This window comes from Diabrotica undecimpunctata, chromosome 4, assembly GCF_040954645.1.
Source record: "Diabrotica undecimpunctata isolate CICGRU chromosome 4, icDiaUnde3, whole genome shotgun sequence".
Taxonomy (NCBI): Eukaryota; Metazoa; Arthropoda; class Insecta; order Coleoptera; family Chrysomelidae; genus Diabrotica; species Diabrotica undecimpunctata.
The window spans coordinates 148876455-148889422 of NC_092806.1; the positions used below are offsets into that span (position 1 = coordinate 148876455).

A 12968-nucleotide genomic window follows, 5' to 3' on the forward strand; every position below is an offset into this window, starting at 1 on the left:
TACGGCCCTGTCTTGGAAACGAGCCAATAAAAAGTATAAAAAAATTGAGTATTAAAGATGGAAATAACATTAAAAATTTAACACTAGAAAAGTTGCACACTAAGATGAATACGTTAATAGAATAAATAGGAAAATATACAAGACAAGCTGTGGAAGAGATAGATCTTTATCAAAATGTCCTGGAGAACACAAAAGATCCAATAGAAAAATGAAGACATTAAAAGAAAATTGCACATATTTATTCAAAAACTAAAAACAACTCGCGGAATACTAAGTCAACGATAAATAGCATTAATCCCGCGGATAGAGGATTCCGTACTATAAATTTGGGGTTAGTTGCTCGGCTGTGATTATAAATCTGCTGCTACGACGATCCGTGGATTTAAATCGCTTCTGTTACCGGTATCGGTTAAATTAACGGTGAAATTCGTAATAGGAAATATAACTTACCCACTTTCAACTGCTTGTTTTGCTCTGATTTATTTTTCTGTGTTGCACAATTTTTTTTAATTTAGAGGTAAGCTTGTTTCAATTTGAAATAAATAATGGAGGCTGTACTTTTATACAATATAACAATTGTTTTTCATGTTGTTTAGGATTAGACATTTGATAGAAAGGAGATGTATTATGATGCTCTATCTCTCCTCGCCTCGTTGGTATCCTCTTATAGTCTAAAAAGACCAAGTCTTACGCTACACTTAATAAGTATGCTATAGATTTACAGAGGTTTCTGTATGTCTTTTAAGTGATTGCTGTTTTTTGCTTTATTTCTTAATTATAGCTCTATTTCGTTTAAATCTACTATTGCAAAATTCTATCTTTTTTTATCTGTTGTAACAAAGCGTACCCCCAATGACGACGCATATGAAGTGTACGATGATCTAATATCGTCAAACCGCTACCTTGCAACATAAAAGTAGTTAGGCGAGGAATGCCTGTGATAATATGCTGCGCGAATCTTCAAGGTGCCAAGAATGTTGCTGAAACGGCGTGTAATGGACAAAAATAAAGTAGCTAGAGAAAAAGTCACTTGATAGCTGCCACCAAGAACAAAATGTCATTTTCGTCAGAACAAAAACCACAACTAGTAAGGCATATCCTAGATATTGAAATTAGAATGTATGGGCTAACCTTGCGTGATTTGCGACAATTAGAGTATCAGCTTGCTAAAAAAAACTGCCTCGCAAGTTTTCCCTTATCGAAAAGCTGCTGATAAAATTGGTTGAATGGATTTAGAAGAAGACAACCAGTAATCTTCTTGAGATGTCCTGAAACGGCCTCAGCTGCTAGGTAGCTAAGGTATCAAAGAAGCAAAAGGAAAGGCAATTAAAAAATAAAATGAAAATAATAAGAAGACACTCAAAACAAAGGAACCAAAACAACAAAAGAATATAAAAGCAAGTCTATTCAGATTTTTAGACTTGACCAACTTTTAGAGATCTTGGAAGCTAAATAGTTAGACACTCGCGATATAAGAATAATATCTACTCTGTATTATAATCAGAAGGCAGTCGCATCTAAAATAGAACAACAAATAAAATTAAAATCAAAAAAGGAGTTAGACAAGGATGTGTGCTGTCACCAATGCTATTTAATCTCTATTCGGAAGAAATTATGAAGAAAGCATTGGAGGAAGAAGAGATGGGGATAAAAGTTAACGGCCAACCAATTAATAATATTATGTATGCAGATGATACGGTTTTAATGGCGGAGGCCAGAGAAGACCTGCAAGCCATTTTAAACAAGGTAGTCACAGCTAGTAAAGAGAAAGGGTTAACAATGAACGTCAAGAAGACGAAATTTATGATTATTTCAAAAAACAAAGATTCAGTACAAACCTGTACATTCACAATAACGAAATCAAACGGGTGCACAAATATAAATATTTGGGAACAAGCGTTAATAACAACAATGACATCACAGAAGAAATAAAAACTAGAATTGGAAAGGCTCGAGCTGCTTTTGTTAATATGAAGGACATTCTGGGAAGTCATGACATTAACTTAAACCTGAAAATGAGATTGATTAGATGCTACATCTTCTCGATACTATTGTATGGAGTAGAGACTTGGACTTTAAACAAGAGCAATACCGATAAACTAGAGGCCTTCGAAATGTGGATATACAGAAGAATTTTGAAAATAACTTGGACAGACAAAATAACAAATAGTGTAGTTCTTCGAAGAATGAACAAAGAACGGGAGCTGTTAATTACCATTAAGAAAAGAAAGTTGGAATATCTTGGTTATGTGATGAGAGGGAAAAAGTACCGATTGCTCCAGGATTCAGGGCAAACGAAGCGTGGGGAGATGACGTATACCTTGGCTGCGCAATTTAAGAGACTGGTATCAATGCACATCTAACCAATTATTTAGAGCAACAGCTTCAAAGATACGAATAGCAATGATGATTGATAAACTCCGTAGCGGAGAGGGCACTTGAAGAAGAAGTAGAAATTCATATTTAGAAGACAGCCAGAGACATGCAACTTGTTTCTACTGCTACGAAGAGTGTTTTACTTAAATTGACAGATGGATTCAATGCCGAAAGTATTTGGAATGAGCTCACAAATTGTGTGCGTAAGTTAAAGAAGACGAAGATGAATTCCTTTGTGAACATTGCTACGATGCCAGAGTTTCGAGAAAGATTAGCATTTTTCTCTTGGTATAATTTTTGTTGTTTGTAAAAGGAATTGTCCCGTTGCACCAATTTTTTTATTTTGTCTATTTTTAAAAACTGAATAAAGATTTTTTCAAAAAAAATTCGTGTTCTGTTACGATAAATCACTCTTCTAGGTTTTATCCTATTGAAATACTATTGTAAAAATATTTTGCTATTTTAAAGAAGTTTTTTTCTTATGGGGATCATTTTATCCCCTCTCCCTATGTATTTTCTTCTTACTACTTTCTGCAATGTAGCAAAAAAGACTACATTTATCATGTGCTTCTAGCTGACTTGTTATTTATTTATATAGTTGTTTTTTGTTGTCTTTAATTTTCTAATATGATTAACGACAAATGGAGAAGTGAAGGATATAGAGAAATGATGGTAGTTGTCACATAATCGTTCCAACATCGGTTTTTCAATTACTGTCATCGGACGATACAAATAACGAACGTGACCATCAAAACACTACAAGCAGTTTCGTGACGATTTCTGGGCCGTACAAAAATTGCATGTTGGAGCAAACGTTATGAAGTGGCAATTAATTTTTCATGTTTATAATGTTAAAAATTTTCACGATTAAATTTTTTAATTACAGATTATTTGTTATATTAAAACCAAGAGGTTTTTAGCGATTCTTTAAGATGATAATTAAATTATACTCGGTGATTAATTTCACCTATCATATTTTGTAGCGAAAATATCTGGTTTTTGAGTTTCAAGTTATCATACTGGAGGTACTTAATTAATATTCCTTGAAAAACGTCTTTATATAAAAGTCAAAAAGTTTGGTCAAATACTTAAAAATGTCTAATTTGGCGACCGAATTTTGGGATGAAATTATTCAGTAGAGATTAATTTAATGAATCAAATAGTTTGTGTTTTAAATACTTTAAAGTTTAATGGCTAAATAATATTTTATAAGAAAAGTGTGCAAAAATAACAAAATGGAGGAAAAGCTGGAAGATACGATCAAGTGAAACAAAAAGAATGCATGTCAATTTTAGTAATAAGAATCTAGTTAATTAAATATCAGAACCAATGAAGAATTGGTATTGAAAAAACAGATATGCTTCTTCACATCGGAGAAAAATTGAATGGTTTTACTAATTTTCGCGATTTTTGGCTTTCACTTACATCTAAAGAACTTTTATACCGTTTTTGTTCAAAATAATAGTCCAAAAGTTCGACAAAATAAGGCACTGTAAAATCAAGGCAAGAATTTAATAAATGCGGTTGACCTATTCATCTTAGCTCGTTGCAAATTTAGAATGGAAATGTTAGAAATCTAAATATGACTTAATTTGGAGCATATAAAATAAATAACTAAGGAAGCAGTGATTATTTTAATGGTAGCCATATGCACTGTATCTACATCAGTGGTAAGATGTCAAAGTTTCAGCAAAAAAGTACCACATGCTTGTCTTGGAAGCAAAAATACTTTGAGTAGTACACTAGTATAAGCTATGGACTAGAACCGGTCATGATATATAGGATTTACAGCGTGTTTATAAAACCAGCAAATACGTCTACATCAGTGGTATGGTGTTCATAGTTGCAGCAAAAAAAAACATGCTTCTCTTAGACATACAGAAGTTTATAGAGATACACCAGCTCAACAGCCTCAGATACCCTGGACCTTCGTCCTGTTCACATTGTCATAAGCAAAATTAAAAAGGGAATTAAATTATATAGACCGCTAGAAAATCTTAGTAACCTCATGGTTATAAATTATACAGCAATATCATAAATGTAATTAAGGTTTTGGCAGTTTGACATCTACCAACGTGAGGGATGGTGCAAAAATATTATAAAACCCAGGCTATAGATGCATCTGGTAGATATACAGGTCATCAACTGTAAAAGAGTGTACTTTTTACAGTAGTGGTGGAAATGGTTGTCTCTCTAGCCCGATTTATATAGTCTTGAATTGTACAGGTTATGGTTACACAATGTGGAAAAAAGAAATCCAAATATTAACATATAAAACCGAGCTCCAAAGATTAGAGAATACCAGTAAAAAAACACCAAATGTATGAAAATAATAAAGCAGGAAGTAAGGCTTAGATATAGGGGAATAGATATAACTAGTTACGGATATGTTGAAGAAGAAGTACAACAACAAAGCTTAAAAGCACCTCAAAGAACAAACACCTAAGACAAGACACAAAAACAAGACGGAGACAAGCGGAGACAAGACCTGACACATCTAAAACGAGACGACTACTAGAAGAAACAGAGATGAAAATATTCCGACGAATATCAAGGAAAAGTCTGTTGGATGGAGAGAGAAGCGAAAACATAAGAAAAGCATGCAATATAGAAGACATAAATGGGTGGGTGACAAAACCAAAACAGGATTGGAACGAACACATTAGTAAAATGGCAGAGGATAAAATAGTACGAATAGCATAAGATAAGTCACCAAATGGACGAAGAAGTATTGGCAGACCGATAAAAAGATGGTGCAATAATTTAAATAATTTAAAAGGCTAATATTAAAAAAGAAACATGCTTTAACGTCTACATACAAGAAGGAAGAAGAACAAGAATTGTACAGAAGAAGGCGAGTGGTGAGTTGACTGGCAGAAATATTTGAACATTTACAGGAGAAAAATACTTAATCCATGGTAATGCATAACTATGTAGATATAGATAAGTGGAGTGACACACAATGATAAAATTTAAAATAAAGATGTTACAAATTACAGACAAAATAAGTAAACGTAAGTTAAGATAGTTAACGTATAGTGAACACCAAAATGGTAATCACTAAGTAGAATTTCTGAATTGTAATCTCCTGGAAGTAAAGGGAGGAAGACCAAAGATGACCTGGTGGGCGATTCTTATGCAAGACATGTCTGTCACGGCAATTCCGCTTGCTCCGAAGCGACGACAATGAAAAAAAATATTACGACTCATTTATTTTAATAACTTATACACACAGGCTAACCTGACATATAGGTTTTAATTTCTATGAGCGGTCATGCAAAATAATAAATGAATAAATTTTTTTTCCAGTAATGGAGTCTAGATGTCGCTACACGAACTAATCTCATAAATAGACTGTTATAACTTCAAGAGAAACTAGTTTTTTGTATTGTAAATAATCTCTATAAAATGATATATCTTGTAATTTATATATTTACTACATATTCAGTAATTATTTAAAAATAAAAACTGAATGAATTTCATCCCAAATTTGGAGTGTAGCTTTTAAACGTGTTTAATTAGGGTTCTATGACTAAAAAATATAAAAAGCTTTATGATTTTATAAAATCCTGTAGAAATTGACTAAGCTTTTTGAATAAGAATCAGGAACTACAGTCATGAAAAGTTCTGTTTCTTCGATCTTTTTTATCTAAGTTGTAGAAAGTTAAACAATTTGTAATGGTGAATATTAAAATTTTGATCATATATGTATTTTTGTTATTTGGAAAAAATAGTTCATAATTAATAGTTGCAATGTATGTTTTATACACTATAAGTAATCATTTGATTAAATGATTTGATTTAAAAGAAAACGTAGATTATACTAGTCCACAAAATGTAAAATTGCTGAAAAAAATATTAAAACTATGATAAAAGAATGTAGTATTTTTCACTTTAAACGTTAAATGAGATTTTATATGCATCATCAAAATTAGACACTACTTTTAAATGAATCTTACCATGTAGGATATATACAAAAATTAACTAACATGAATAAACTCCCACTGATTATCCATGACACTACATTTCCCTTAATCGCAATGGCATTAGAAAATTGTATAGATGTAAACACATTAACACTTTGCCAAAACACTTTTTATGACACAATCTACACTTTTTAGAAACTACATTCTCTTATTATTATACCAATGGTGTGCATTTTGAAAATATGGCGTTCGATGAACAAATATAAAAACCTGTGTACTTTTACTGTGCCAAAAGCTAAATTTTTATCATGTACATTATTTCCTTGTGAAGAAATATAAAAGTTTAAACATATTCTTGATATTTTTATTTCCTAACGTTATCTTAACGAATAAACAAGATTTTAATCTTTGCTAATTAATTGACTGATAAAGTAGGATAACGTTTTTTATATTTTTCCAGGAAGGAAATAAGTGTTATTTTTAACTTGAGTACAATGTACAGTTTATTTTTGTTTCCAATGTTGGCCCAATGCATATTAAAAGTCGCTAGGTCATAGTTTTGAATGTAGGACCTTTTTGAAGACTTGAGGATTTTTTGTGGTAGTTTGTGAAGAGACAAATTTAAATCAGACTGAATCAAGAAATTGCAAATATTTGCGAAGAAGATTTTTGTGAAAGACAAAAAGAAGTTTCTTAAAAGATCAGGAGGGAAAAATGGACATAGATATATTGGAAAAAGATTGGTGAAATAGTAGAATACGATTAAAATAAACACCTATCGGGGGATAAAACATTGCTTGACATAATATGGGTTAAGATCTTGGAAATGAATACCACAAAAAGAAATTGAATGCAGCTATTTTAATACATATACAGCACAAAACTTACAGAAGAAAATTAGCATTAGAGGAAATTGAAACTACTTTAATCCCATGAACAAATCACTCTATTATAGATACGACTCCATCTATCAAGTCTTAAAAAATATGAAAGCGACTAGCTTGAAACTCATGCATCATTTATGCAAACACATTTGGTTAACATCAAAATAGTCTGTTGACTAGAAAGCCTCGTAAATCTAGGACAAATAATCGATGTTATGTGAAAGCACCTGGTCTACCTATTTAAAAAAAGGGAAAAAATCTAAGTTAAAACGGAGAAAAAAAATTACTAATAGATAGTAAATTATTTTGTCAGCCAATATTAAAAATAAACAAACAATTAAGTTATATAAATTATTGTTGTAATTGGGTTACCGTTATGGCACATATTTGTTTTATATATATTTTTTAAAACGCCATATTAATAACTTTACACACCATAACTAACCATACTAGCATTAAGCTCTTACCTTTGGCTTAAACACGTCGAATATGTTGGGTTTAGCCTCTGCAGGTTTGGTTGCATCTGCACCTGCAGCAGCATCTGCGGGTTTGTCTTCTGGTTTTTCTCCATCTTTGGCTGCGTCCTTTGCTGCGTCATCTTTGGGTTTGAAGATGTCAAATATGTTTCCAGGTGGTGCGGCCTCCACGCTTTTTACGCTCTTAATTTTAAGCAAACGTTAGCTATTTTTGTATTTTGAATAAATTTTAAATGTTTATTTAGAATTTAAATTTGGGGTTAAATAAATTTGTTTATAGAAAAAAAAAGATATTATTTGTTTAGGTCAAGTGAAAAGTATTTTGGTATTATTTCAAGTCAATAATGATACGATCGAAAGATATATCGAAAAATATACATATGGTGCGTCGGACATATGGTGAGTGAAAACGTAACCATTTCGAGAGGGGTTAGACAGGGCTGTATTCTTTCGCCTTTTCTTTTCAACCTGTACATCGAACAAATATTTCTAGAGGCTAGTGATAATCTATGGACTATGGGATAGAAACTTAAACTCTAAATAAAAAAAAAAGATTTTTTTATCTACTGAGCCGGTAAGAAGCAGGGCAATATTTATTAAAATTAAATAACTACTCTAAGAGCCACGATACCTGGAGTCGTATTTTCGAATTAAATCGAATTTTTTCGTATAAAAGTTAACCTGAATGAAAAATTTCGTATATAAATCTGAATGTGTATTTTTGAAAGTCCCTCGAAATGTTATAAGTATACGAGAAGAATTTGCACCGGCAACACTGAAAATTCGAACAACCAAAACTTAAATAAAACAAAAAGAAGAATAATTGGCAGTTTTACTTAACCTATTTTACGGTGATTTTGTCATCTTAAACAATTCGTTTCTTGTAAATTAGCAGAAAGGAGTAAGAAAGGGCAGGAAATATGGTGGTTCAGTGTCGGTCGAACAAAAAAAGAGTCATTTTAGTCTATCAACTCCATTGTGAGCAGTTTTGTTAATTTGTACACTTTTTAAAATTGTACAAGTAAATAGTATTGAAAAGTCTAGAGGATTAAGAAAAAAACGGTAAATTCTACCTCTTCTAGAATATTTTTTCTAAAGGCTACTAGAAACGGCAGAGATGAGAGTACTAAAAAGAATTACAGAAAATACGCTGAGAGATCAAAAGAGAAGTGAAGACAGTGTATAAATGAATCTACACAAAATAGAAAAAAAAAATGGAATAACCACATAAGAAAAATGGAGGAGACCCGTGTCGTAAAAATAGCAACAGATAAGTCACCAATCGGCAGAAGAAGTATCGGACGACCGCGTAGAAGATGGAGTATGAACAAACAGAATTGCTTATAAAGAGGAAAAATATGAAGCAGAAAAAATAATTTAAACCAGTCATTTAAAACAAAGTTTAATGTAAAAATATTGTATTAATGTAAATTTTATTGTATTGTTCAATGTAAAACAAGGATTAAAAACTATCAGCTGAAAGCTTATTTGATATTGACGTGCCCAGTGACAACTGAAATGACAACAATTACTTTGATTGTAAACTAGCATGGAAATTCAAATGGTTCAAACCCATTCGAGTCCCGAGAAAATATGATCTCTGGGAAGCTTTTGCTTGGTCGTATTCGCTAATTATCTGAGGTAAGCATGGCCGATTGGAAGCGTTAACAACTTAACTGTTTCATATGACAAACCAAGCCTAGACAAAAATTTCTAAAAAATGGGCAATGTTTTTTTTAAACATTTTTCCTTGGAACATAACATGAAGACATGATTCCTTAGAATATTTTTGGCAAGATTCTAATACCAAAATAAGTATTGTTAGTTTTTAAATGTTCGAATACAAATAATATCATTTTTTTTATAATTTTAACCCCTATTTTGTTTTTAATATTTCTGTTAGATATATTAATTAAATCAACAAAATGATCAAATATTTTACACTTGATATATATATATATATATATATATATATATATATATATATATATATATTAATTTTTGAGCATAAAAATATACTGGAATTACATTTCATCGAAATAACTAAAACAGTTTTCCTAATAGGACTTAGCTAGAAATTAGTTTTAGCAAAAAATGGTGCAGCCATCAACAATATTTGATCAGAAGATGATCAGTGTCCTAATATCTAAATTATTGTAAAGTCTACAACAAATAATTCACAGATTAGAACAAAGAAGGTCCAAAAGTATAAATATCTGAATATATTTATTAATAAAAATGTGAGTTTATTAAAAATATTAGTGTAAGAATTGGACCAATAAAAAAGCATTAAAAAAAATGGAAAGGATATTGTGTAGTAGACATCCCATTGACTCTAAACATAAGACTACTTGGAAGCTATGTGTTCTTCGTTTTATATATCTATTTAAAACCATTCAACTAGCGATCTTCAGATTACCGAAAATACTCTGCGTAGATCTAGTCACAAATATTGAGAATTAAAGAAAGATGGGCAAAAACAAGAAAGTTTCAAACAGAGTTGAAACAATTGAACATAAGCAAGTTAATAACAATTTATGTAATGTAAATCTGAGGATTTTATTGGTCAGAAATATTATTAATATCAGATGGCGGATGTAGAGCTAGGTTATTTCACTGAACTGCTCTATCTTTTCGCGATGTTCTTGAATCGCAGGCGAAGGATCACACGAGTATTTCGGACTAAAGATTTTGAAATTAAAAGGGAAGTGAAATGATAAAGTAATACCTAGGATATAAGGTTTTAATCAATATAAATTATACACATAATGTTAACAAAAACAATAGAAATTAATATGAGAGTGACAGTGACCTCTGTCGAACACTGACAGCATAAAGTTGCCTACAATATTCCAAGTCCACAGCCAAAGCAATACCAAGAAACTTAATATCACATTATTCTCCAACACTATAATCTTCCAAATACCATGGTAAATGACGAATTTTTTCAGATCTTCTAGGTAGTGCTGAAGGAGGTGATAAGCTGTGTTCAGAACTCATTGGGGGTTCTTCAAGAAGTAATGAATCCGGTGGAGGGGAAGATGGAGATGTATCTGCCAGAGCTGCATAGAGCTGCAGGAGCTGCATGTTTTGCGTGGTTGTATTGGATAAGGAATCATTAAGACTCGAATTTGGGTCTTCTACGAACACTGATTCTTGACCTGGTATATCTAGTATTTCCCATTCACCTCGTCCACTCGGAGTCAGATGACGATTAGACACTGTGGTCTCCCGTCCGTCTTTTCAGTTTAACAAAAGAGTATTTAGGATTTGCCTCTATTACCTCTACTTCCTCTACGATAGACTGGTACTTGTTTTTCCATCGAACCTTTTCATCAAAATATGTCCAAACTCTTAGCAGATACATGTTCATAGCAGATTAATTTGGAAAGGGAGATTAGAAAGACAGTATCTAGCTGTAGACTGGAAAGCACAGTTATGTAATATCAAATTGTAATAAATAATCCACTAGTAGAATTATAAAAAATAGATTTAGAAACTCTAACATTACAACTAAAATTCTCATTTTACATATCAAAATAATTTAAAATTGTCAACATTGTCAGAGACAACGTCTAATATGTCTCTGACAGATATTGTCAGAATAAATAAATTTCAGAACCAGAGAGAAGAATCGTCGCAGAACAACGAACAAAGAAAAAATAATAAACAGTGATTATCTGAACTACATAGAAAAATGCTCCAAACAACTCGTACCCGTGATGGTGAAAGTGTAAAAAGTAAGAGAAGAATATCTCTCATCAATATTTGTGACAAAACACAACCAAATGTAAAGGATACTGAATATTTCACGTATGTGAATATAATTATTTATTATATTCACTTTGTGAATATAAAAAATTTGATATAATTTATTATGTATGTCATTTAATAGAAATATAACGACGACAAATGCATGTTTAGTGATTTTAAAAATGCCTTCAAAAAACTGCATCGTTAAATCGATAAAGAAGAAGAATATACCTATACAGAAGTGAAACAGAAAATGTTCAAACTTAAAAACGGAAAAACATCGGGAAAAGACGGGATATGTGCAGAAATTATAAAATACAGTGGGGAGACACTATAAAGACAGATTTATGAACTAATACAGAATATATGGAGCAAAGAAATAATGCACGAAAGAAGGGAATCATAGTGATAATCCCAAAACAAGGAGACCATAGGATATGCAAAAACTACCGAGCAATTAATTTACTGAATGTAACATATAAAGTAATGAATGGTATAATTAGAGACAGACTAACAATATATACAAAACAAAGCATATTAGAGTACTAGTACAATTTTAGAAAAAAAGGATCCACGATGAAAGCTATACGCTAAAACAAGTAATAGAGAAAACATTCGAGTACGATGGAGAAACACATACTTTTCTTAGACTTTAAACAGGCGTTTGACAAACTAAACAGAAGATAAATGATTCAAGACTTACAACGGAGAAATATACCAAATAAAATTATAAGGCATTAAAAATAAAACCTTCCAAGAGATACATGAACGTAAGCAAGATAAAGAAGACACAAATGACAGAACTGACAAGAGATGTACAAAGTCTCGAAGAGGTTGAAACATTCAAATATTTGTGAGTACTAGTCAAGAGAAGAAATGAAAGTGTAGATATGAGAAGAAGAATTCAAGCGGGAAATACAGCGTTTTAAAAAAATAGATAAAATGTTAAGAGATAAGAATATAAGCCGAAACACAAAAATAAAAATCTACAAAACGATCGTAAGACCAATAGAAGTATATGCTGCACAAACATTTACATTAACATCAAGAGAAGAAGAGTAATTAAAAGTTTTTAAAAGGAAGATTATCAGAAAAATACTGGGAGCAAGGAGGGAAAACGAAGAGGGCGCAAGACAATGGATTAATCACGAAATACAAGAATGTATGGGTCCTAGGTGGGGATGAAGGAGTCAAGAGAACATAGTTAGAGCCATAAAAGCACAAAGACTTCGATGCTATGGACACATAATGAAAAAAAAAGAAGAGCAATCCGTTAAGAGTTATAATGGAATGGATACCACCAGGTAAAAGAACCAGAGGCAGACCTAGACTGAGATGGAAACAACAAGTGGAAGAAGACTTAAGGAGTGTGGAAATTAGAAATATAGAAAGGACAATTAAAGAGAGAGAATAAAGGAGAAACATAGTGGAAACAGAAAACTCACACAAGAAACTGTAAAACCAAACCTGGAATGTGATGATCTCCCACACAAAAGGGATCTTTAACTATAAACAGCTTCAGCTTCTTTGGGGAAGTATAGCTTGTATATACA

At 31.7% G+C, this 12968-nt stretch overlaps 1 protein-coding gene across 4 annotated transcripts in view; it reads right to left on the bottom strand.

The window, feature by feature from the left end:
* LOC140440170 (uncharacterized) overlaps nt 1-12968 on the bottom strand; it is a 68732-nt gene that overhangs the window by 40880 nt on the left and 14884 nt on the right. For 2 of the 4 annotated variants that reach the window (XM_072530488.1, XM_072530491.1), the window contains exon 3: nt 7654-7845. In XM_072530488.1, coding sequence (XP_072386589.1) covers nt 7654-7845 — 192 coding nt within the window. Of the gene's footprint in view, nt 1-6335; nt 6628-7653; nt 7846-12968 lie in introns of those variants that run through there. The other 2 variants (XM_072530489.1, XM_072530490.1) reach the window with 2 other exon arrangements.